This window comes from Cetorhinus maximus, chromosome 2 (assembly GCF_964194155.1).
Source record: "Cetorhinus maximus chromosome 2, sCetMax3.hap1.1, whole genome shotgun sequence".
Classification (NCBI taxonomy): Eukaryota; Metazoa; Chordata; class Chondrichthyes; order Lamniformes; family Cetorhinidae; genus Cetorhinus; species Cetorhinus maximus.
In genome coordinates, this window is record NC_135880.1 from 144,273,370 (window position 1) to 144,292,131 (window position 18,762).

An 18,762-nucleotide genomic window follows, 5' to 3' on the forward strand; every position below is an offset into this window, starting at 1 on the left:
TGGAATTTAAATTCAATTAAGTAGTAAATCTGGAATTGAAAACTCATCTCATGTGCCATGAAACTGTCAATTGTCATAAAAATCCATTTGCTTCACTAATGTCTTTTAGGGAAGGAAATCTGCCATCCTTACCTGGTCTGGCCGACATGTGCCTCCAGACCCACAATGTGGCTGATGCATAACTGCCCTCTGAAATAGCCTAGCGAGCCACTCAGCTTAAGGGTAATTAGGGTTGAGCAACAAATGCTGGCGTTGCCAGAGATGCCAACATCCCATGAAAGAATAAATTAAAAACAAGTCTGCACCAGTCCTTTTTTCCCCAAACATGATGCCTTGGCTAATCACACTATAACCCCTCACCTCTGCATCCAAAAAAAAAATTCACTCTTCCACCATAACCCCACTGTTCACCCACCGCCCTGCTTTTCCCAGCAAGATTGCATGCAGACATGAAGTGAAGTCCTGCATGGTGCCATGCTTGGAGCTTTATGTTTGCCATCTTTCTGAAAGGTGTTGACTGGGAACAAATACTAAACCAATAGGTTAAATGCCTAAACTGGGGACTGGGCTTATGGGTGGCAGATATAGTGAAGCAGTTGAGTCCTGGAAATCAAGCAGCTGGATTGGTTACTTGAGACAGATCGGGGCAGCAGAACCAAGGAGCATGTGAAACAAGTAAATAGGCAAAGAGTTAGATTAGCCATCACCCAGTATTTCTTTTCCACAGACTGATTGCCCTCTGGTTCAAGTATCGGGCGAGTGTGGATTCTGGCAATCCCGAAAAACAAAGTTTAGCAGGTCCTTGGGGGAAGATATTTCAAATTATCAAAGGCAAGTTGCAGAGATCTGGGAGGAGATTCATTAGTTGCCACGGTTCCTAAGAGATCACTTGTTTTTTTCAAAAAAGAAACAGCCTCTCCCAGGAGAACATGCAACATGCAGATTAATGATGGTAATGATGAGCTGCTCCATGGCTAGATAAGGCAGGTTAGATCGATCACACTCATTTTCTGCTCTTTCGTATTTCCATAACTATTTATAGGCAACTAATACATTAAACTACAGAAAGGATATCCCCCATTAACTTTAAACACAACCAAAACCCCATGCCACAGTTATACTTTACATCCCGCTCTCTGCAGAATAACAGCTTCCACAAGATCCAGTCCAACATCACACTCAGCTTCCAATGGGTTCGCTTCTCCCCATTTCCCCGAGTTGTAAGGTTGACCAACTGTCATGAGGTGTTCTTCAGTTTTCAGAGAAGTCCCGAACCAAATCGCCAACTCCAGCTATTTTTTTCACCCTCAAGACAAACCGCCCAGATTCCTTAGATGGCCATGGGGTGCATTCCTTCGAACAGAGACCATCTTCCCTCCCACATTCTGCTTCAGTAGCAAGCAGAGAACCAGCTTCTCCTCTCTGCTGGCCACAATAACTGCAGTCCTTTGGGTGTGCTTCTCTCTCTCAGGTCTCATTTTCTGCCCAAAACTTGGAGACTGAAAGTCTATCCACAGTCAGCACAGCTGCTCATGCTTTTATTGATAGGTGCGAGCATCTTGCACCTTCTACCCAGTAAGTCAACCTGCAGCACCCCACAGTAACCAATCGACCCAGACTTGTCCTCCAGCAGAATGTGGAGCTAGTCACATGACTCTCTTCCTTCCACCATTTTACCTGGATTTATTGACAGACTCAAAACAATCATAAAAAACCTCATTCATAGCAATATGCCCAAAATTACTCAGCCTCTCATCATAGGACAATTCTCTCATCCCAGAAGCCAATCTAGTATCACCTCCAAAGTAAGTATATCCTCCTTTAAACACCAAAACTGCACATTCAACTCCAGCGTAGTCTCGCCAAAGCCCTATACAGTCCCCTTGCAATAAAAGCCAAAATGCCATTTGCCTTCCCAATTCCTTGCTGTACTTGCACGCTAATTTTGTGTTCCTTGTAAGAGTGCACCCAAGAGCTCCTGAACAACAACATTTCCAGCTCTTTTAAAAAATATTTGTTTTTCTGCTCTTCCTGCCAACATGAATAACCTCATACACCTCACATTATATTCCATCTGCCACCTTGTTGCCCACTAGCTTAATCTATATCTCTTCGCATCCTCCTCACAGCTTATATTTCCACCTAGCTTTCCATGGTCAGCAAACTTAGATACACCACCCTTGGTCTCTTTGTTGAAGTCATTAATAGGGATTGTAAAATGCTGGGGCCCCAGCATTGATCGTTGCTGCACTCCACTAGTTAGGCTGCCAACTTGAATATGCATGTTTATCCTGACTCTCTGCTTCCTGTCCATTAACCAATTCAGTATCCATGCTAACATATTACCCCAAACTCCATGCGCCCTAAATATATTATTCCCAATTGTGTTATAGTCCTATAAAACCAGTTTTATAAACAGAATAAGAGCAGAGTTTGAACACAAGTAAAAGGATACATTTCAGACATTGAATCACTCTAAAATATCTGCACCAGTGAGGGTTGAAATGCTTCAACTACAACAACTTGGATTCGATTGTAGTAAAATGTCTCAGGGTGCTACACAGGAGCATTAAACAAAGTTTAACAAAATACATAAGGGGATATTAGGGAAGATGGCCAAAGGCTTAGTCCAGGAGTTAAGCTTGAAGGAATTTCTCAAAACAAGAGAGGAGTGGAGGGGAAGCTTAGACAAATTGCCATAAATTAAAGCCTTGACAGCTGAAGTCAGTGGTGAAATGATTAAAATAAGGGGATGCTTGAGACCAAAATTGAAGGAGCAAGAGATATGAGAATTGTTTGGCTGGCAGGATTACACAGATAAGGAGGAACAAAGCCATTGAGGAATTTGAAAACAAGGATGATAAATTAACCAGAAGTCAATGTAGGACAGCACGCAGGGTGAAGAACGAATGGGACTTGCTACGTGTCAAGACATAGGCAGCAGTTTACGAAGGCCAGGCTTGCGTCCAACTCTAGAGACAAGGATGAGGATTTCAACAAATTAATGGAGACAAGTAATAGCTAGATGATATTATGATGGTGGAAGTAGGCTTCTTAGTGAATTGGATGTGTGATCGGAAGCTCATCTTGCGGTGAAATGTTACACCAAGCTTGCAAAGAGTTTGGTTCAGTCTCTGGCAGTTGCCAGGTATAGGGATGGAGTCAGTGGCTAGGGGGTGGTTTGCAATGGGGGCGGAAGACAATAATCTTCCCAATACTTAGCGAGAGGGCATTTTTGCACCAGTGCCGGGTGCCAGACAAGCAGTGTGATAATTTAGAGGCAGTGAAGGGGTCAAGGGAGGTGGTTGAGAGATACAGCTGGGTGTCATCAATACACTTGTTTCCAGATGATGCTGGGAGGGGCAGCATATAAACAAGGAAAAGGAGCAGATCAAGACAGATCCTTGGGGAACACTAAAGATTAATAATGCAGGAGCAGGAAAAGAAGCCATTGTTGTTTCGCTGGCTACAACTGGATAGCTAAGAATGGAACCAGGCGTATGCAGTCCACCCAGCTGGATGAGTGCAAAGAGGCATTGGAGGAGGATAGTGTGGTCAACTGTGTCAAAGGCTGCACAGATCGAGAAGGACAAGGAGGGTTCATTTATGGTACTCTGGCAGGGACAGAAACCTGATTGGAATTCTGGGAAAAATAGGCAAGGGTTTTGGAGGTGAAAACACATTCAAGGGCTTTAGAGAGGAAAGGAAGGTTAAACATGGGCTGGTAATTTGCAAGGACAGAGCATGTCAAAGGTTGTTTTTTGATTGGGGGTGGGGGGGAGAGGGGTGCAGGGGGGTACAATGGCAGATTTGAATGGGGGACCGTTCCTGAGAAGACTGAGAACTGTTATCAGCTAACATGGGGACCAGAAAGGAAAGTTGAGCAGTCAGTGGTCTAGTTGGATTAGGGTCAAAGGAGCATAAGGTGGGACACATAGACAAGATGAGCTCAGAGAAGGCACATGAGACAGGAGAGAAAAGATTAAAGTTCTAGCTCATGCAGAAAATAACCTTAGACAATGTTTAGGCTAGAAGGAAGTGAAAATGCAGCAAATTCAATGGTCTTAATCTTAGGGAACGGTGATAAGAGTCATACCAGGTGGAGCAGCCAGTCTCTGTGAAAGCAATAATTTTAATGGGGAATTACAACATTGAAGGTAGAGGCAAGAGTATAGTTCAGGCCATTAGCTGAAAAATGTTGTGTGGTCAGCCAAAGGGCTATATAGTTGGGAATCTGTAGATGAATTGGGAGGGAGATTTTTTTCCAGGGGAATAGACTGAAGGAAGTAGGGTTGTGAGGTGAAAGTGAATGGAAAGCGATTGAAGAACGTGATCAGAGATGGCATTATCCATGGCTGACGCCATGAAAACAAGGCCACATGAGATGCAAGGTCAAGAGAATGGTTGTGTATATTAGTCTGGCATGGTAACTTAGGTCAGGTCACTGTCAGTGAAACAAAGCTGATTTTTGTTTTCATTTTCTCACCTCAAAAGTCACAGCTGGATTGCGTGCTAGATAATGATGTTATTATTTTTAAACGTACACTGGGGAATAGAAGAAACTGAGTAGAGTATCAGTGTAGATTTGTCTCATAATAACAGAAGCATTACATTGTGTGAAAACGTACTCCAGGTGTTATGTTAGCAGACAATTCCCTTGCTCATCTAATGCAAATGTTTTCTCATCAGGCAGCTGGTGTAAACCACCTCAGCATTAACAAGAACCAAAGTTAATGTTCCCAACCAAATAGTAGAACAACCATGGATAATCTTTGGATTTCAGATCTTTAACCAACAATTCCAGGCAGTCCAGCTCAGGAAATCTATCTGGAGCCTTACTAGTTTGAAAAGCTTGGCTTCTCATTCTTTTAGTCAACTTTGGAGGAGATTACATCCTTGATTTCATACAAATCATGTAAAACACAAGTAAACTGCAACTACTTTTGGGATATTTTCTTCCAAATTAGTCAATAGTTACAGCCTAAGGAACTGCACCTTTTAAATTTTGCACTATAGCAGTGGTCATCCTTTTTCCCACTCAGGGCTAACTGGAAACAGGACTAAATAATGAATGGAAGAGACACAGAGCAAGAAGAGGTGCACGCTTCACTGGAAAAGGCTGAATAGACTAGGTGCAGGATATTCAGACAGTGTGGCAAGATTAAGACAGCAAGGGAGCAGCATATTGAGACTCAGGGCAAAGGATTGTGAGAGAGGTGGGGATGGACAGGTAGAAGGGGAGAGGATGACAGCAGACTGGAGAATAGGAGTTTGCAGCAATCTAGAGCAAAGATACGGAAGCAGGGTTGGGAGGTGACTTGTTTGAACACAGCATTTCCTTCAGAACCAGGAGCAGCAGAGAAGCCAGTGAAGTGCTAAGTGAAACCTGGGGCCTCGACTGTGAGCAGTGAAAGATTATTCCTACTGGTAGGCAAACGGGGAAACAAAGAGGCAGAGACAACTGCACAATTGCAGGTCCTAATTTTACAGCATAAGTACCAACCGTTGTCATCCACAGGCTGGGAGAAATGAGCAAAGTGCAAAACTGTTAAGGCAACAAACCCCACAAATATTCGAGAAATATATTAAGAATTCTAATCCTTGGAAAGAAAGGCAAACCGGGCAACAGTCTTCCTTTTTACACAGAGAATGCACTGCTGACTGATTCTTCATGCTTAACAAACTAACCCAAAATTAAACCCCAGCAGTACCCTCCCTAGAATGGTACAAACTAACGTTGTCCCTAAACTGAGTGGCTTGCGAGGCTATTCCAGAGGGAAGTTAAGGGTCAACCACATTATCACGGGTCTGGAGTCATATGTAGGCCAGAATTAGGGGACACTGTTTAAAAATAAGGGGTTGCTCATTTAAGACAGCGATGAGGAGAAATTTTGTCTCAGAGGGTTGTGAGCATTTGGAACTCTCTTCCTCAAAAGGCGGTAGAAGCAGAGTCTTTGAATATTTTTAAGGCAGAGCTAGATAGATTCTTGATTAACAAGAGGGTGAAAGGTTATCGGGAGTAGACAGGAATATGGGGTTGAGGTTACAATCAGGTCAGCCATGATCTTATCAAATGGCGGAGCAGGCTCGAGGGGCCTACTCCTGCTTCTAATTCATATGTAAATAAAAGCAAAGTACTGCAGATACCGGAAATGTAAAATAAAGACGGAAAATGCTGGAAAAACTCAGCAGTTCTGACAGTGAAGAGGAGTCGTGTGGACTCAAAATGTTAACTCTTATTTCTTCATCCACAGATGCTGATTATTTCTAGCATTTTCTGGGCTTCAAATTTTCAGCATCACACTATGTTGCTGTTGAATCTGCTTTAGGTGTTGACTGAGGGATAATAATAGTCTGAACAGCAGGAGAATGCCCCCGATCTTTTCCAGTGCTATAGGATCTTTTAGGATCACCTGAGGGAGCAGACAGGGCCTCAATTTAAGTTCATCTCTGAAAGTCAGCTCCAACAATACACCACTCCCTCATTTCTGCATGGAGCGTCAACTAGGATTTTGTGTTCAGGTCTCCAGAATGCCACTCGAACACACTCTGGCTCTAAAGCAAGAGAAAACTACAGCACTTCTCCAGATGTTAGATCTGCTGGTGCAGCATTCCCAGGACACACGTGCAGAGGCAGTCCCTGATTCCCCTGACTGGGAGGTATCATACAATGGTCACAGCACAGTGGAAGACCATTTGGCCCATTGTGTCCATACTAGCTCTCTATAAACGCCACTCGGCTCATCCCATTCGCCTTAGCCCTGCAAAATCAGGAATTTACCCAATTCCCTTTTGACAGTCCCCATTGTCCCAGCCTCCACCATACTTTGGTAGTACAATCCGGATCCTAACCACACTCTGCATCGATTACTTTTCATATCACCATTGACCATTTTGCCATTCACCTGGAATCGGTCTCCTTCGGTTCTCAACCCTTCAGTCAGCTGGAACAATTTCTATCTGCTCTATCCAGACACCTCAAGGTTTTGAATAATTATCAATTCTCCTCTCAACCTTCTTCCCCAAGACTAGCAGCCCTAGTTTCTTCAGTATATCCATGAAACTGAAGTTATTCATTGCTGGAACCTTTCTCGTGAATCTTTTCTGTACCCTCTGTAATGCCTTCACATCATCCTGGTGTGATGCCCAAAATTGGACACAACACTCCAGTTGAGGCTGAATCAGTGTTTTGTTCAGGTCTGTCATAACTTCGTTTTTCTACTCTATGCCCCATTTATAAAGCCCAGGTTGCCGTACCCTTTATTAACCACTTTCCTAAGTTGCTTTACCACCTTCAATGGTTTCTGCACAGATAAGCCCAGGTCCCGCTATTTCTGCACCCAGTTCAAAATTGCAACAAATTTATATTGCTCCTGCGCGCTCTACTCTTCCTGACTCCGGGGGGAGGGGGAGGGAAGAGGCCTCGGGGATCGGCTCCGACATCAATAACATGGCGGCGAGGTCTCCACACCCTCACCCCGGAGCTGTCCAAATGTTGTAGCACCACGCGGATTGTGGGGTAGATGGGGTGGAGAGCAGTGAGCAGGAGATAGAGCCGGGCACAATGTTATAATTTCCCCCCCATCGGAAGGGCGTGCATCGCCACCATCCCCGTAGCTGCTTGCCTTCCCCCTCCCGCTTCCCACCTCGCTTCTTCTAAACAAAAGGGGCCCTGACCCTACGCGGTTCTCTCCTCCTCTTCGGCTCGCAACCACGCACCGAGGCAGATTGGCGGCGCTGGTGCCTAAGTTTACCTTTATCGTCCCGAATTTCGGCCGCCATGGATGATGTGGGGAGGCTCGCCTCGCTCCGCCCCGGGGGCTGCGCTGTCGCCGCTGCCGACTGTCCGCTGCTCGCAAAATGGCGCCGCCAGCCAGGGCCGCCGTCATCCCACAGGCCTCCGCGCCGCCCCGCGTCACAATGGGCGCCGCCACGACGTCACAATCAGCATTCCCCCTCTCCCACGCGGACTTAGCAGTCACCAGGAGGACTAAATTTTGGAGAGTTTTTAGTGGGGAACTTGCTGAGTGAGCCTTGCATTGTTTTTGATTCAATGTGCAACAGATTTAAGCCGCTATTAACTTAACTCTGATGGTACAGTTTAAAGATAAACTCAAAATCTGCAATCAAATTGCTGGAACACAACAGTATTTCGGACAAAAGATCCACAGACTCTCCCATACAATGGCCTTTCTTTTTCTGATGGTCTTGTTCTGTGATAGTAATCCCAGTTTTCTATTATCGAAAAATGTTTAAACCATCCATGAGAAAATAAATCGAAATGACATTTGAATTAACACACAAAGGAATTATAGCAGGATCATTAAGTGGTGCCTATAAACTAGAGGGTGTTAAACCATATTTGTGTACTTGCATCCGTTTCATCTCCTTATTGCTGTAAGAAAGAGTTCAATCACAACATGAAAGTGGTTTTAACGCACCTCTTAAAGGCTACTGCTTTAACCAAGCTTTTGCCACCACTCGCGTAGGGACATAGAAAAAAGAGTAGGCCATTCAGCCCCTTGAGCCAGTTCTGCCAATTGTTTCGATCATGGCTGATCTACATCTTAACTCCCTTTGCCTGTCTTGGTTCCATAATCATCTTAAACTCTTCAGTTAGATTGCCCCTTAAACTATGCTCAAGGAAATTTAGTATGTTCTGTCTCCATAATTCAACCCCTCAAGCTCCAGTATCATTCTGGTGTTTCTTTGCTGCATCCCCTCCAAGGTTAATATATCCTTCTGGAGAGGCAGCGCCCAGAACTGAATGAAGGGGGTGGGGTGGTCTTAGAAGAATTTTCAAAACTGCAGCATAACTTCCACCCATTGTATTACAGCTCTGGGGAGGTGATGGCATAGTGGTATTTTTGCTGGACTAGTAATCCAGACACCCAGGGTAATGCTATGGGGACACAAGTTCAAATCCTGCCACAGCCGATGTGGGAATTTGAATTCAATGGAATTAAAAGCCTGATGATGATTGTCGATTGATGTAAAAAACCCGCCTTTAGGGAAGGAAATCTGCCATCTTTACCTGGTTCTCTAGCCTATATATGATTCCAGACCCACAGCAATGTGGTTGACTCTTAAAAATGGCATCAAACTGCTAAAGGGGGAAAAAAACAAGAAAGAAAATGGAGGGATCGCCTGGCATCGACCTAGGCACTGGAAACGACATAGACAATCTCAGCCCTGTCGACCCTGCAAAGTCCTCCTCACTAACATGTGGGGACTAGTGCCAAAATTGGGAGACTAATCAAACAACAGCCTGACATACTCATCCTCACGGTCATCCATACATACCTTACAGATAATGTCCCAGACACCACCATCACCATCCCGGGGTACGTCCTGTCCCACTGGCAGGACAGGCCCGGCAGAGGTGGCGGCACAGTTGGGAGGGAGTTGCCTTGGGAGTCCTCAACATTGATTCTGGACCCCATGAAGTCTCATGGCATCAGGTCAAACATGGGCAAGGAAACCTCCTGCTGATTACCACGTACCACCCTCCCTCAGCTGATGAATTAGTGCTCCTCCATGTTGAACACCACTTGGAAGGTGGCAAGGGCACAGAATGTACTTTGGATGGAGGACTTCAATGTCCATCACCAAGAGTGGCTTGGTAGCACCACTACAGACTGAGCTGGCCGAGTCCTAAAGGACATAGCTGCCAGACTGGGTCTGCGGCAGGTGGTAAGGGAACCAACAAGAGGAAAAAACATACTTGACCTCATCCTCACCAACCTACCTGCCCCAAATGCATCTGTCCATGACCATATCGGTAGGAGTGACCACCACACAGTCATTGTGGAGACATTGAGGATACCCTCTGTCATGTTGTGTGGTACTACCACCGTGCTAAATGGGATAGATTTTGTACAGATCTAGCAACTCAAGACTGCTGCATCCATGAGGCACTGTGGGCCATCAGCAGCAGCAGAATTGTATACAACCACAATCTGTAACCTCATGACCCATCATAACCCCCACTCTACCATTACCATCAAGCCAGGGGATCAACCCTGGTTCAATGAAGAGTACAAGAGGGCATGCCAGGAGCAGCACCAGGCATACCTGAAAATGAGGCGTCAACCTGGTGAAGCTATAACACAGGACCACATGCCTGCCAAACAGCATAAGCAACAAATGATAGACAGAGCTAAGCGATACCACAACTAACGGATTAGATCTAAGCACTGCAGTCCTGCCACATCCAGTAGTGAATGGTGGTAGACAATTAAACAACTCACTGGAGAAGGAGGCTCCACAAATATCCCCAGTCTCAATGATGGGGGAGCCCAGCACATCAGTGCAAAAGATAAGGCTGAAGCATTTGCTACAATCTTCAGCCAGAAGTACTGAATGGATGATCTATCTCAGCCTCCTCCGGAGGTCCCCAGCATCACAGATGCCGGTCTTCAGCCAATTCGATTCCCTGTACGTGATATCAAGAAACAGCTGATGGCACTGGATACTGCAAAGGCTATGGGCCCTGACAATATTCCGGCAATAGTATTGAAGACTTGTGCTCCAGGACTTGCCACACCCCTAGCCAAGCTGTTCCAGTACAGCTACAACACTGGCATCTACCCGGCTACGTGGAAAATGGAAAACAGGTACATCCTGTTAACAAAAAGCAGGACAAATCCAACCCGGCCAATTACCGCCCCATCAGTCTACTCTCGATCATCAGTAAAGTAATGGAAGGGTCATCAACAGTGCTATCAAGCAGCATTTGATTAGCAATAACCTGCTCACTGATGCCCAGTTTGGGTTCCGCCAGGGTCACTCAGCTCCTGACCTCATTAAAGCCTTGGTTCAAACATGGACAAAAGAGCTGAACTCCCGAGGTGAGGTGAGAGTGACTGCCCTTGACATCAAGGCTGCTTTTGATGCAGTGTGGCATTAAGGAGCCCTAGCAAAACTGGAGTCAATGGGAATCAGGGAGAAAACTCTTCACTGGTTGGAGTCATACCTAGCGCAAAAGAAGTTGGTTGTGGTTGTTGGAGGTCGGCCATCTCAGCTCCAGGACATCACCACAGGAGTTCCTTAGGATAGTGTCCTTGGCCCAATCATCTTCAGCTGCTTCATCCATTATAAGGTCAGAAGTGGGGATGTTCGCTGATGATTGCATGATGTTCAGCACCATTCACGACATCTCAGATACTGAAGTAGTCCATGTCCAAATGCAGCAAGACCTGGACAACATGTAGGCTTGGTTGATAATGGCAAACATTCACGTCACACAAGTGCCAGGCAATGACCTTCTCCAACAAGAGAGAATCTCATCATCCCCCCTTGACATTCCATGACATTACCATCACTGAACCCCCCACTATCAACATCCTGGGAGTTACCATTGACCACAAACTGAACTGGACTAACCATATAAATACTGTGGCTATAAGAGCAGGTCAGAGGCTAGGAATTGTGTGACAATTTACTGACCTCCAGGCTCCCCAAAGCCTGTCCACCATCTGCAAGGCACAAATCAGGAGTATGATGGAATACTCCCCATTTGCCTGGATGAGTGCAGCTCCCACAACACTCAAGAAGCTTGACACCATCCAGGACAAAGCAGCCCGCTTGTTTGGCACCGCACCCACAAACATTCACTCCCTCCACCACTGATGCACAGTGGCAGCAGTGTGTACCATCTACAAGATGCATTGCATCGCCAAGGCTCCTTCAACAGCACCTTCGAAATCTACGACCACTACCATCTAGAAGGATAAGGCTAGATGGGAACACCACCACTTGGGACGTTCCCCTCCAAGCCACTCAGCATCCTGACTTGGAAATATATTGCTGTTCCTTCACTGTCACTGGGTCAAAATCCTGGAACTCCCTCCCTAACAGTGCTGTGGGTGTACCTACACATATGGACTGCAGCGGTTCAAGAAGGCAGCTTACCACCACCTTCTCAAGGGCAACTAGGGATGGGCAATAAATGCTGGCCAAGCCAGCGAAGCCCACACACCATGAATGAATAAAAAAAAGATAAAGGAAGGCTAGCACTTCATTAACCTTTTTAATTATTTTTGTCCACGAGTTTTTAGTGATTTATGTAAATAGTCCTGCTCCTCCACAGTTCTTGTATTTAGAGATTATGTCTCCCTTTTAGGCTTGGTGTCAGTTTTGTATGATGGCTTTCCTGTGAAGCACCTAGGGAAGTATTTCTTAGGTTGAAGGTGCTACATAAATGCAAGCTGTTGCCCCACTTTGGGGACAACTCAAGATGACCATTCCCCTCTCCGGTCACCCAAAACAACGATCTGCTCTGACTTTTCACCTGCTTTGCTAGCAAGCTTAATGTGCAAGATGGATGTTGTGCCATGGGAATACATTATATAAGTGTGTTTATTGTTTTTTTTTGGAGGGATGGTTTGTTTTCTGTAAAAATAACTATTACTAAACAGGCAGTGGAGCATATTATGTTTAAATGTTAAGATTTGACAAAACAAGTAGTGCATTTTAGCAACACATTCTGTTTTGGGATGGTGAGTGTAAGGCTTTCCAGCTTTAATTTATTATAGCACAACGTAAGCATGATAAAAATAACTTTCATTTACATTACACCTTTCCCCTCCAGCTCTACAATTCTCTGAGATCACTGTGCATCCCTAATTCTGGCCTCTTATGGCCACTCTACTTTAATCGGTCTATCATTGGCGGCTTTTCTTTCAGCTACCTAAACTCTGAAATTCCCTCCCAGGCCTCTACGCCTCTCTCTTCTACTTTAAAGGGAGAATTTTCTCCCTGTCGGGCAGGCCGGTCGGGATCAGGCGCAGGCGGGCACGGAGCTGATTGACACCTGTGATCAGTTCCGTGCCACCATTTTATGCGGGCGGGCCAATTAAGGCCAGCCCAGCGTGTCGCACAGCCAGTAGCACTACCTGTGTGGGTGGGGGGAAGAGGGAGAGTTGGAGCCTGTGCTGTTTCACGCATGCATGCGAAAGAGCGCAGAAATCTCCCTGAGGCACGGAGCTGCCTCAGGGAGATTAGGTTCATATTGAAATTTTCAAACAAAGAAAGGTAAAAATTACTTAGACATTGTCACATGAGCTGGGACATGTTTATGAAATGTGAATAAATTATTTATAGATTTTATTAAACCCTCAGGAAACCTCATCCCACCTGTGGATGAGGTTTCCTGAAAAACGTGAAGGCTGCGTGGGCTCTTCGCCTGCCTGCCCACCATAAGGTTGGACGGGCAGCATTGATAATTAGTTTAATTGGCTTTTTAATGGCCTTTACAGGCCTTTGTCAGTTCGGCAAGCGGGCAGCCGCCTCCAGCGTGCGCCCATCAAACGATAGATCTGAATGATGCGCAGTGAGGTTGGGACGCACACCCAATGTCACCTCGTGTCGTTTTATGCATCGGCAAATGGGGCCCGCACGCCAACGTGAAAATTCTCCCCTAAGACTTTAAGCTCCTTAAAATCCACATCTTAGGCCAAACTTTTGGTTATCTGTCATATCTCCTTATATGGCATGATGTCAATTCTTGCCTGATTATGCTCCTGTGAAGCACCTTGGGACATGTTACAAGTTAAAGGCGCTATTTAAGTGCAAGTTATTTTTGTTGCTATTGTTCCATAGCTTTTTCTATCAATTTTCCTTTTGCCATCCTTTGATGAAAATGTCCTTACGGGAATGCAGTTCTGTGGGAATTGGCTCCCCTCTCATTCTTTGCCAAAGTGGCCATTTGTTTAATATGAGCCTATGCAGTGAGTGCTGAAGATATTCAGCTTTGGGATGTGGTGGTGGTGGTGGTGTGGTGGGAGGTGGGAGTGGCGGTGCAGTGATATCGTACCCTATACTGATTCTTCCCTTACCTGCTGTCCCTACATTATTTTGAGCTAAAGTTGTTTTATAATGACTAGAAGCAGACTATAACCAATGTAGTATAATAAATGGACTCAAAATGTTAACTGTTTCTCTCCCCACAGATGCTGCCAGACCTGCTGAGTTTTTCCAGCATTTTCTGTTTTCATTTCAGATTTCCAGCATCCGCAGTATTTTGCTTTTATATAACCAGTGTTATATCAGCCTTCCTAACGCAGATTGCTGAGGCTAATTGTATAAACATGGTACTGCTTTAGCTGAAAACAGCTAATTCAGCAGAGACTGTGGACCATCCTTAAACCTTCTTGATCGAAGTAGGTCAGTGACTTAACCAAATAACTTAACCCTGTATATTGTTTATAGTGCTATTATGGTCACTGGGTTCCTTTATATCCCTTTATAAATTTGCTGCCACTGCTGAAGATTAGATCCAAATTAGAAACTGACCACATTGCTGTTTAGAAAACTGAGTTTTTCTTCAGTTTTTTTAATAATTAACATCTGGGTAATTGAAATAGCCCATGGTAAATATCCTGACGTTTTTTATAAGCCAGTTTGATTTTTAAAAATGCCCTTGTCTATTGTCCAACAAGATGGAGTGCATTTAGTCTTAGGAAATGAAGCTGGGCAAGTGGATGACCATTTTGGAAATAGTGACCATAATACAGTTAGATTTAGCATCGTTAAGGAAAAGGATAAAGCTAAAATATGGATAAAAATTCTAAACTGGGGAAAGATAAATTTTATGGGCAGGATTTTATGCGTCGGCGAGCGCGGGTGGGGCCCGCTCGCCAACGCGTAAAATGACGCGTGGTGAAGTCGTGCGGAACTCCCGACGTCACCGCGCCCCATTTAAATTTTTAGGTAGGCGGGGGTGCAGCGAAATCAGCTTTTCTTAGCTTTTTTACATTTTTTACATTTAGAGCTGATCTCCCTGAGGCTGCACTTAGCTTCAGGGAGATGAGTGAGCTCTTTTGTGCGCATGCGCGAAACAGCGCACTCTCGATTTTGGGATTCTCCCCCCACCCAGATGTCACGCTGGGTGGGCCTTAGTTGGCCTGCCCATGTAAAATGGTGCCGCGCGGGGGCGCTGATCGGAAGCGTGCCTGTGCGCACCCGCCTTTCAACTTTGACCCCGATGGGGGGAAAATCCTGCCCTATGATGCTGAGAGGTGATCTGGCGAAAGTGGACTAGTTTCAGCCACTTAAAAAGAAATCAGTGACAGATCAGTGGGAGGAATTCAAAAGCGAGATTCTACAGGCACAGTGTAGACATGTCCCCACAAAGAAAAAGGGTGGTACTGCCAAATCTAGAGCCCCCTGATCATCTAGAAGCATACAAGGTAAAATAAAGCAGAAAAAGAAAGCTTATGACAGGCACAAAAAACTTAATACTGTAGAAAGACTAAAGGAGTCTAGAAAGTACAGGGGTGAAATTAAAAAAAGGTAATTAGGAAAGCAAAGAGATGATATGAAAAAATATTGTCAGGTAAAATTAAAGAAAATCCAAAGATGTTTCATCAGTACATTAAGAACAAGAGAATAACTAAGGAAAGGGTAGGGCCTATCAAAGATGTACATGGTAACTTGTGTGCTAATGCTGAAGATGTGGGCAGGGTTCTCAATAAGTACTTTGCCTCTGTCTTCACTGAGAAGAGGAATGATGCAGATATTCTAGTTAAAGAGGCAAAGTGTGAAATATTAGATACAATAAGCATAGTGAGAGAGAATGTACTGGAGGGACTGACATCCTTGAAGGTGGATAAATCACCAGGGCCGGATGGATTCTATCCCAGGCTCTTAAAGAAAGTCAGGGAGGAAATAGCAGATGCTCTAAGGATTATTTTCCAATCCTCACTGGTTATAGGTGAGGTACCAGAGGATTGGAGGTCTACAAATGTTGTACCGATGTTTAAAAAGGGTGCGAGGGATAGGCCAAATAATTGTAGATCATTCAGTCTGACTTTGGTGGAGGGCAAATTAATAGGATCAATTCGGAGAGACAGGATATACTGTCACTTAGAAAGGAACAGATTAATCAGGGATAGTCAGCATGCTTTTGTTCGGGGAAGGGCGTGTCTTATTAAATTAATGGAATTTTGTGAGGAAGCAAGGAGGATTGATGAGTGTAGTAGATGTTGGCTACATGGATTTTAGTAAGGCATTTGACAAGGTCCCACATGGCAGACTGGTTATGAAAGTAAAAGCTCTTGGGATACAGGGGATTGTGGCAAGTTGGATCCAAAATTGGCTCAGCAACAGGAAACAAAGGGTAAAGGTTGATGGATGTTTTTGCAAATGGAAAATGGTTTCCAGTGGTGTTCCACAGGGCTCAGTGTTTGGTCTCTTGCTGTTTGTTGTATATATTAATGATTTGGACTTAAATGTGGGTGGCATGATTGGGAAATTTGCAGATGACACAAAACTTGGCCATGTAGTTAATTGTCAAAAGGATAACTGTTGTCTCCAAAATGATATCAATGGTTTGGTTTAGAGGGAGGAAAAGTGGCAAATGGAATTCAATCCAGAGAAGTGAGAGGTAATGCATTTGGGGAGGGCAAACAAAGCAAAGGAATACACAATAAATGGGAGGATATTGGGAGGGTAGAGGAAGTGAGAGACCTTGGAGTGCATGTCCACAGGTCCCTTAAGGTGGCAGGACAGGTGGATAACGTGGTAAATAAAGCATAAGGGATGTTTTCCTTTATTGGACGAGGTATTGAATACAAAAGCAGCGATGTAATGTGGAACTGTGTAAAATGCTGGTTAGGCCACAGCTGGAATTTTGTGTACAGTTCTGGTCACCACATTACAGGAACGACATAATTGCTCTGGAGAGAGTACAGAGGAGATTTACAAGAATGTTTCCAGATCTTGAAAATTGCAGCTAGAGGAAAGATTGGATAGGCTGGGGTTGTTTGAAGGTTGATGGGTGACCTGATTGAGGTGTACAAGATTATGAGGGGCCTAGATAGAGTAGACAAGGATGCCCTATTTCCCCTAGCAGAGAGGTCAGTTACCAGGGGCACAGATTTAAGGTGATTGGTAGAAGGATTAGAGGGGATAAACTTCTTCGCCCAGAGGGTGGCGGGTGTTTGGAATTCACTGCCTGGTTTGTTGATAGAGGCAGAAACCTTCAACTCATTTAAAAGGCACCTGGATCTGCACCTAAAGTGCTGTAACCTGCAAGGCTATGGACCAGGTGCTGGAAAGTGGGATTAGAAAGGGCAACTAGTTTTTTTCTTTTTTCTTTTTCAGCCAGCGCAGACATGATGCGCTGAATGGCCTATTTGTATGCTGTAACTTTTCTATGGTTTTCTACAACTGCTCAGATACTATAGCAGTCTATGTCCATACGCAGCAAGACCTGGACAACATGCAGGCTTGGCTGATAACGGCAAACATTCACGTCACACAAGTGCCAGGCAATGACCTTCTCCAACAAGAGAGAATCTCATCATCTCCCCTTGACATTCCATGACATTACCATCACTGAATCCCCCACTATCAACATCCTGGGAGTTACCATTGACCACAAACTGAACTGGACTAACCATATAAATACTGTGGCTACAAGAGCAGGTCAGAGGCTGGGAATTCTATGGCGAATAACTCACCTCCTGTCTCCCCAGAGCCTGTCCACCATCTACAAGGTACAAGTCAGGAGTGTGATGGAATACTCTCCACTTGCCTGGATGAGTGCAGCTCCAACAACACTCAAGAAGATTGACACCATCCAGGACAAAGCAGCCTTCTTGATTGGCACCTCACCCACAAACATTCACTCCCTCCACCACCGATGCACAGTGGCAGCCGTGTGTACCATCTACAAGATACACTGCAGCAACTCATCAAGACTCCTTCGACAGCACCTTACAAACTTGCGACCTCCACCACCTAGAAGAACAAGGGCAGTAGATGCATGGGAACACCACCACCCCCAAATTCCCCTCTAAGCCACACACCATCCTGACTTGGAATTATATCACTGTTCCTTCACTGGCACTAGGTCAAAATCCTGGAACTCCCTTCCTAACAAGACTGTGGGTTTACCTACAGCACAAGGACTGCAGCAGTTCAGGAAGGCAGCGGCCAATGTCAAGGAGCATGGAGGAGTCTGGCTCCAACTTGGTACAGAGTTTTGTGCAGAATTTGCTGTCCATTCTCTCCAGCCTGATAGTATTGGCCAAGTCCATAAGAACACTCATGGATCCATCCATGATGCAGTGTCTGATGGCTGGTGCCTCAGGTTCCATTGCAGACAAGCAAAAACCACCCAGCATTTGGGTACTGCAGGGTGACTCAGATTGAAATCATACAAACTCAGACTGCTGCTATGCAAGCTCTGACTGCTGCCACCATAGGTCTGGATACCAGCATTCAAAGGGGCTTGCAGGTGGCACAACAGTCCCGGAATATGACTCCTAACGCTTTGCTGGGATTGCTGAGGTGCCAACCCAGTGGAGTGTTAGTTGCAATGTGTATCATGAACCTACTGTCCTTTATCAAGATGACAGCATTTATCTTCACACCACTGCCACTTCACCAGCGTGCTTGCTGTTGCCTGTCAGTCATCTGGGTCAGCCCAGGCTGCTGCTGCCCATGCCGAGGTGGTGCAGTCTAAATATGGGGCCTTCTCGGGCCAAACCTGGTTGAGATCCTTCTACAAGGCCACCTGCAGTCTCCTCCACTGAAAATCAGCACCTTCTACCAGTTATGTTGCAGCCAGTGGGGTAGGGCTGCATAAAAGCACCAGGGCAGGCAAAGGCAAATGGAAGACAAGTACTTATGGAATGCAAAAGTGTGATTGGTTGATTTTTGTATGGAATACCGGATAGTTTGATTTATAAAGTTGGTTTGGAATGTTTTTTGTGGTGGATTTCATTTCAGCATTGTGGTCAAAGAGGATGCTGT

At 45.1% G+C, this 18,762-nt stretch overlaps 1 protein-coding gene across 6 annotated transcripts in view; it reads right to left on the bottom strand.

Moving 5' to 3' along the window:
* ythdc1 (YTH N6-methyladenosine RNA binding protein C1) overlaps positions 1-7,914 on the bottom strand; it is a 43,183-nt gene extending 35,269 nt beyond the window's left edge. For all 6 annotated transcript variants that reach the window (XM_078570410.1, XM_078570407.1, XM_078570401.1 and 3 more), the window contains exon 1: positions 7,755-7,914. In XM_078570410.1, coding sequence (XP_078426536.1) covers positions 7,755-7,782 — 28 coding nt within the window. In that variant the 5' untranslated portion in view covers positions 7,783-7,914. The remainder of the gene's footprint in view (positions 1-7,754) is intronic.
* Positions 7,915-18,762: the final 10,848 nt, after the last annotated feature.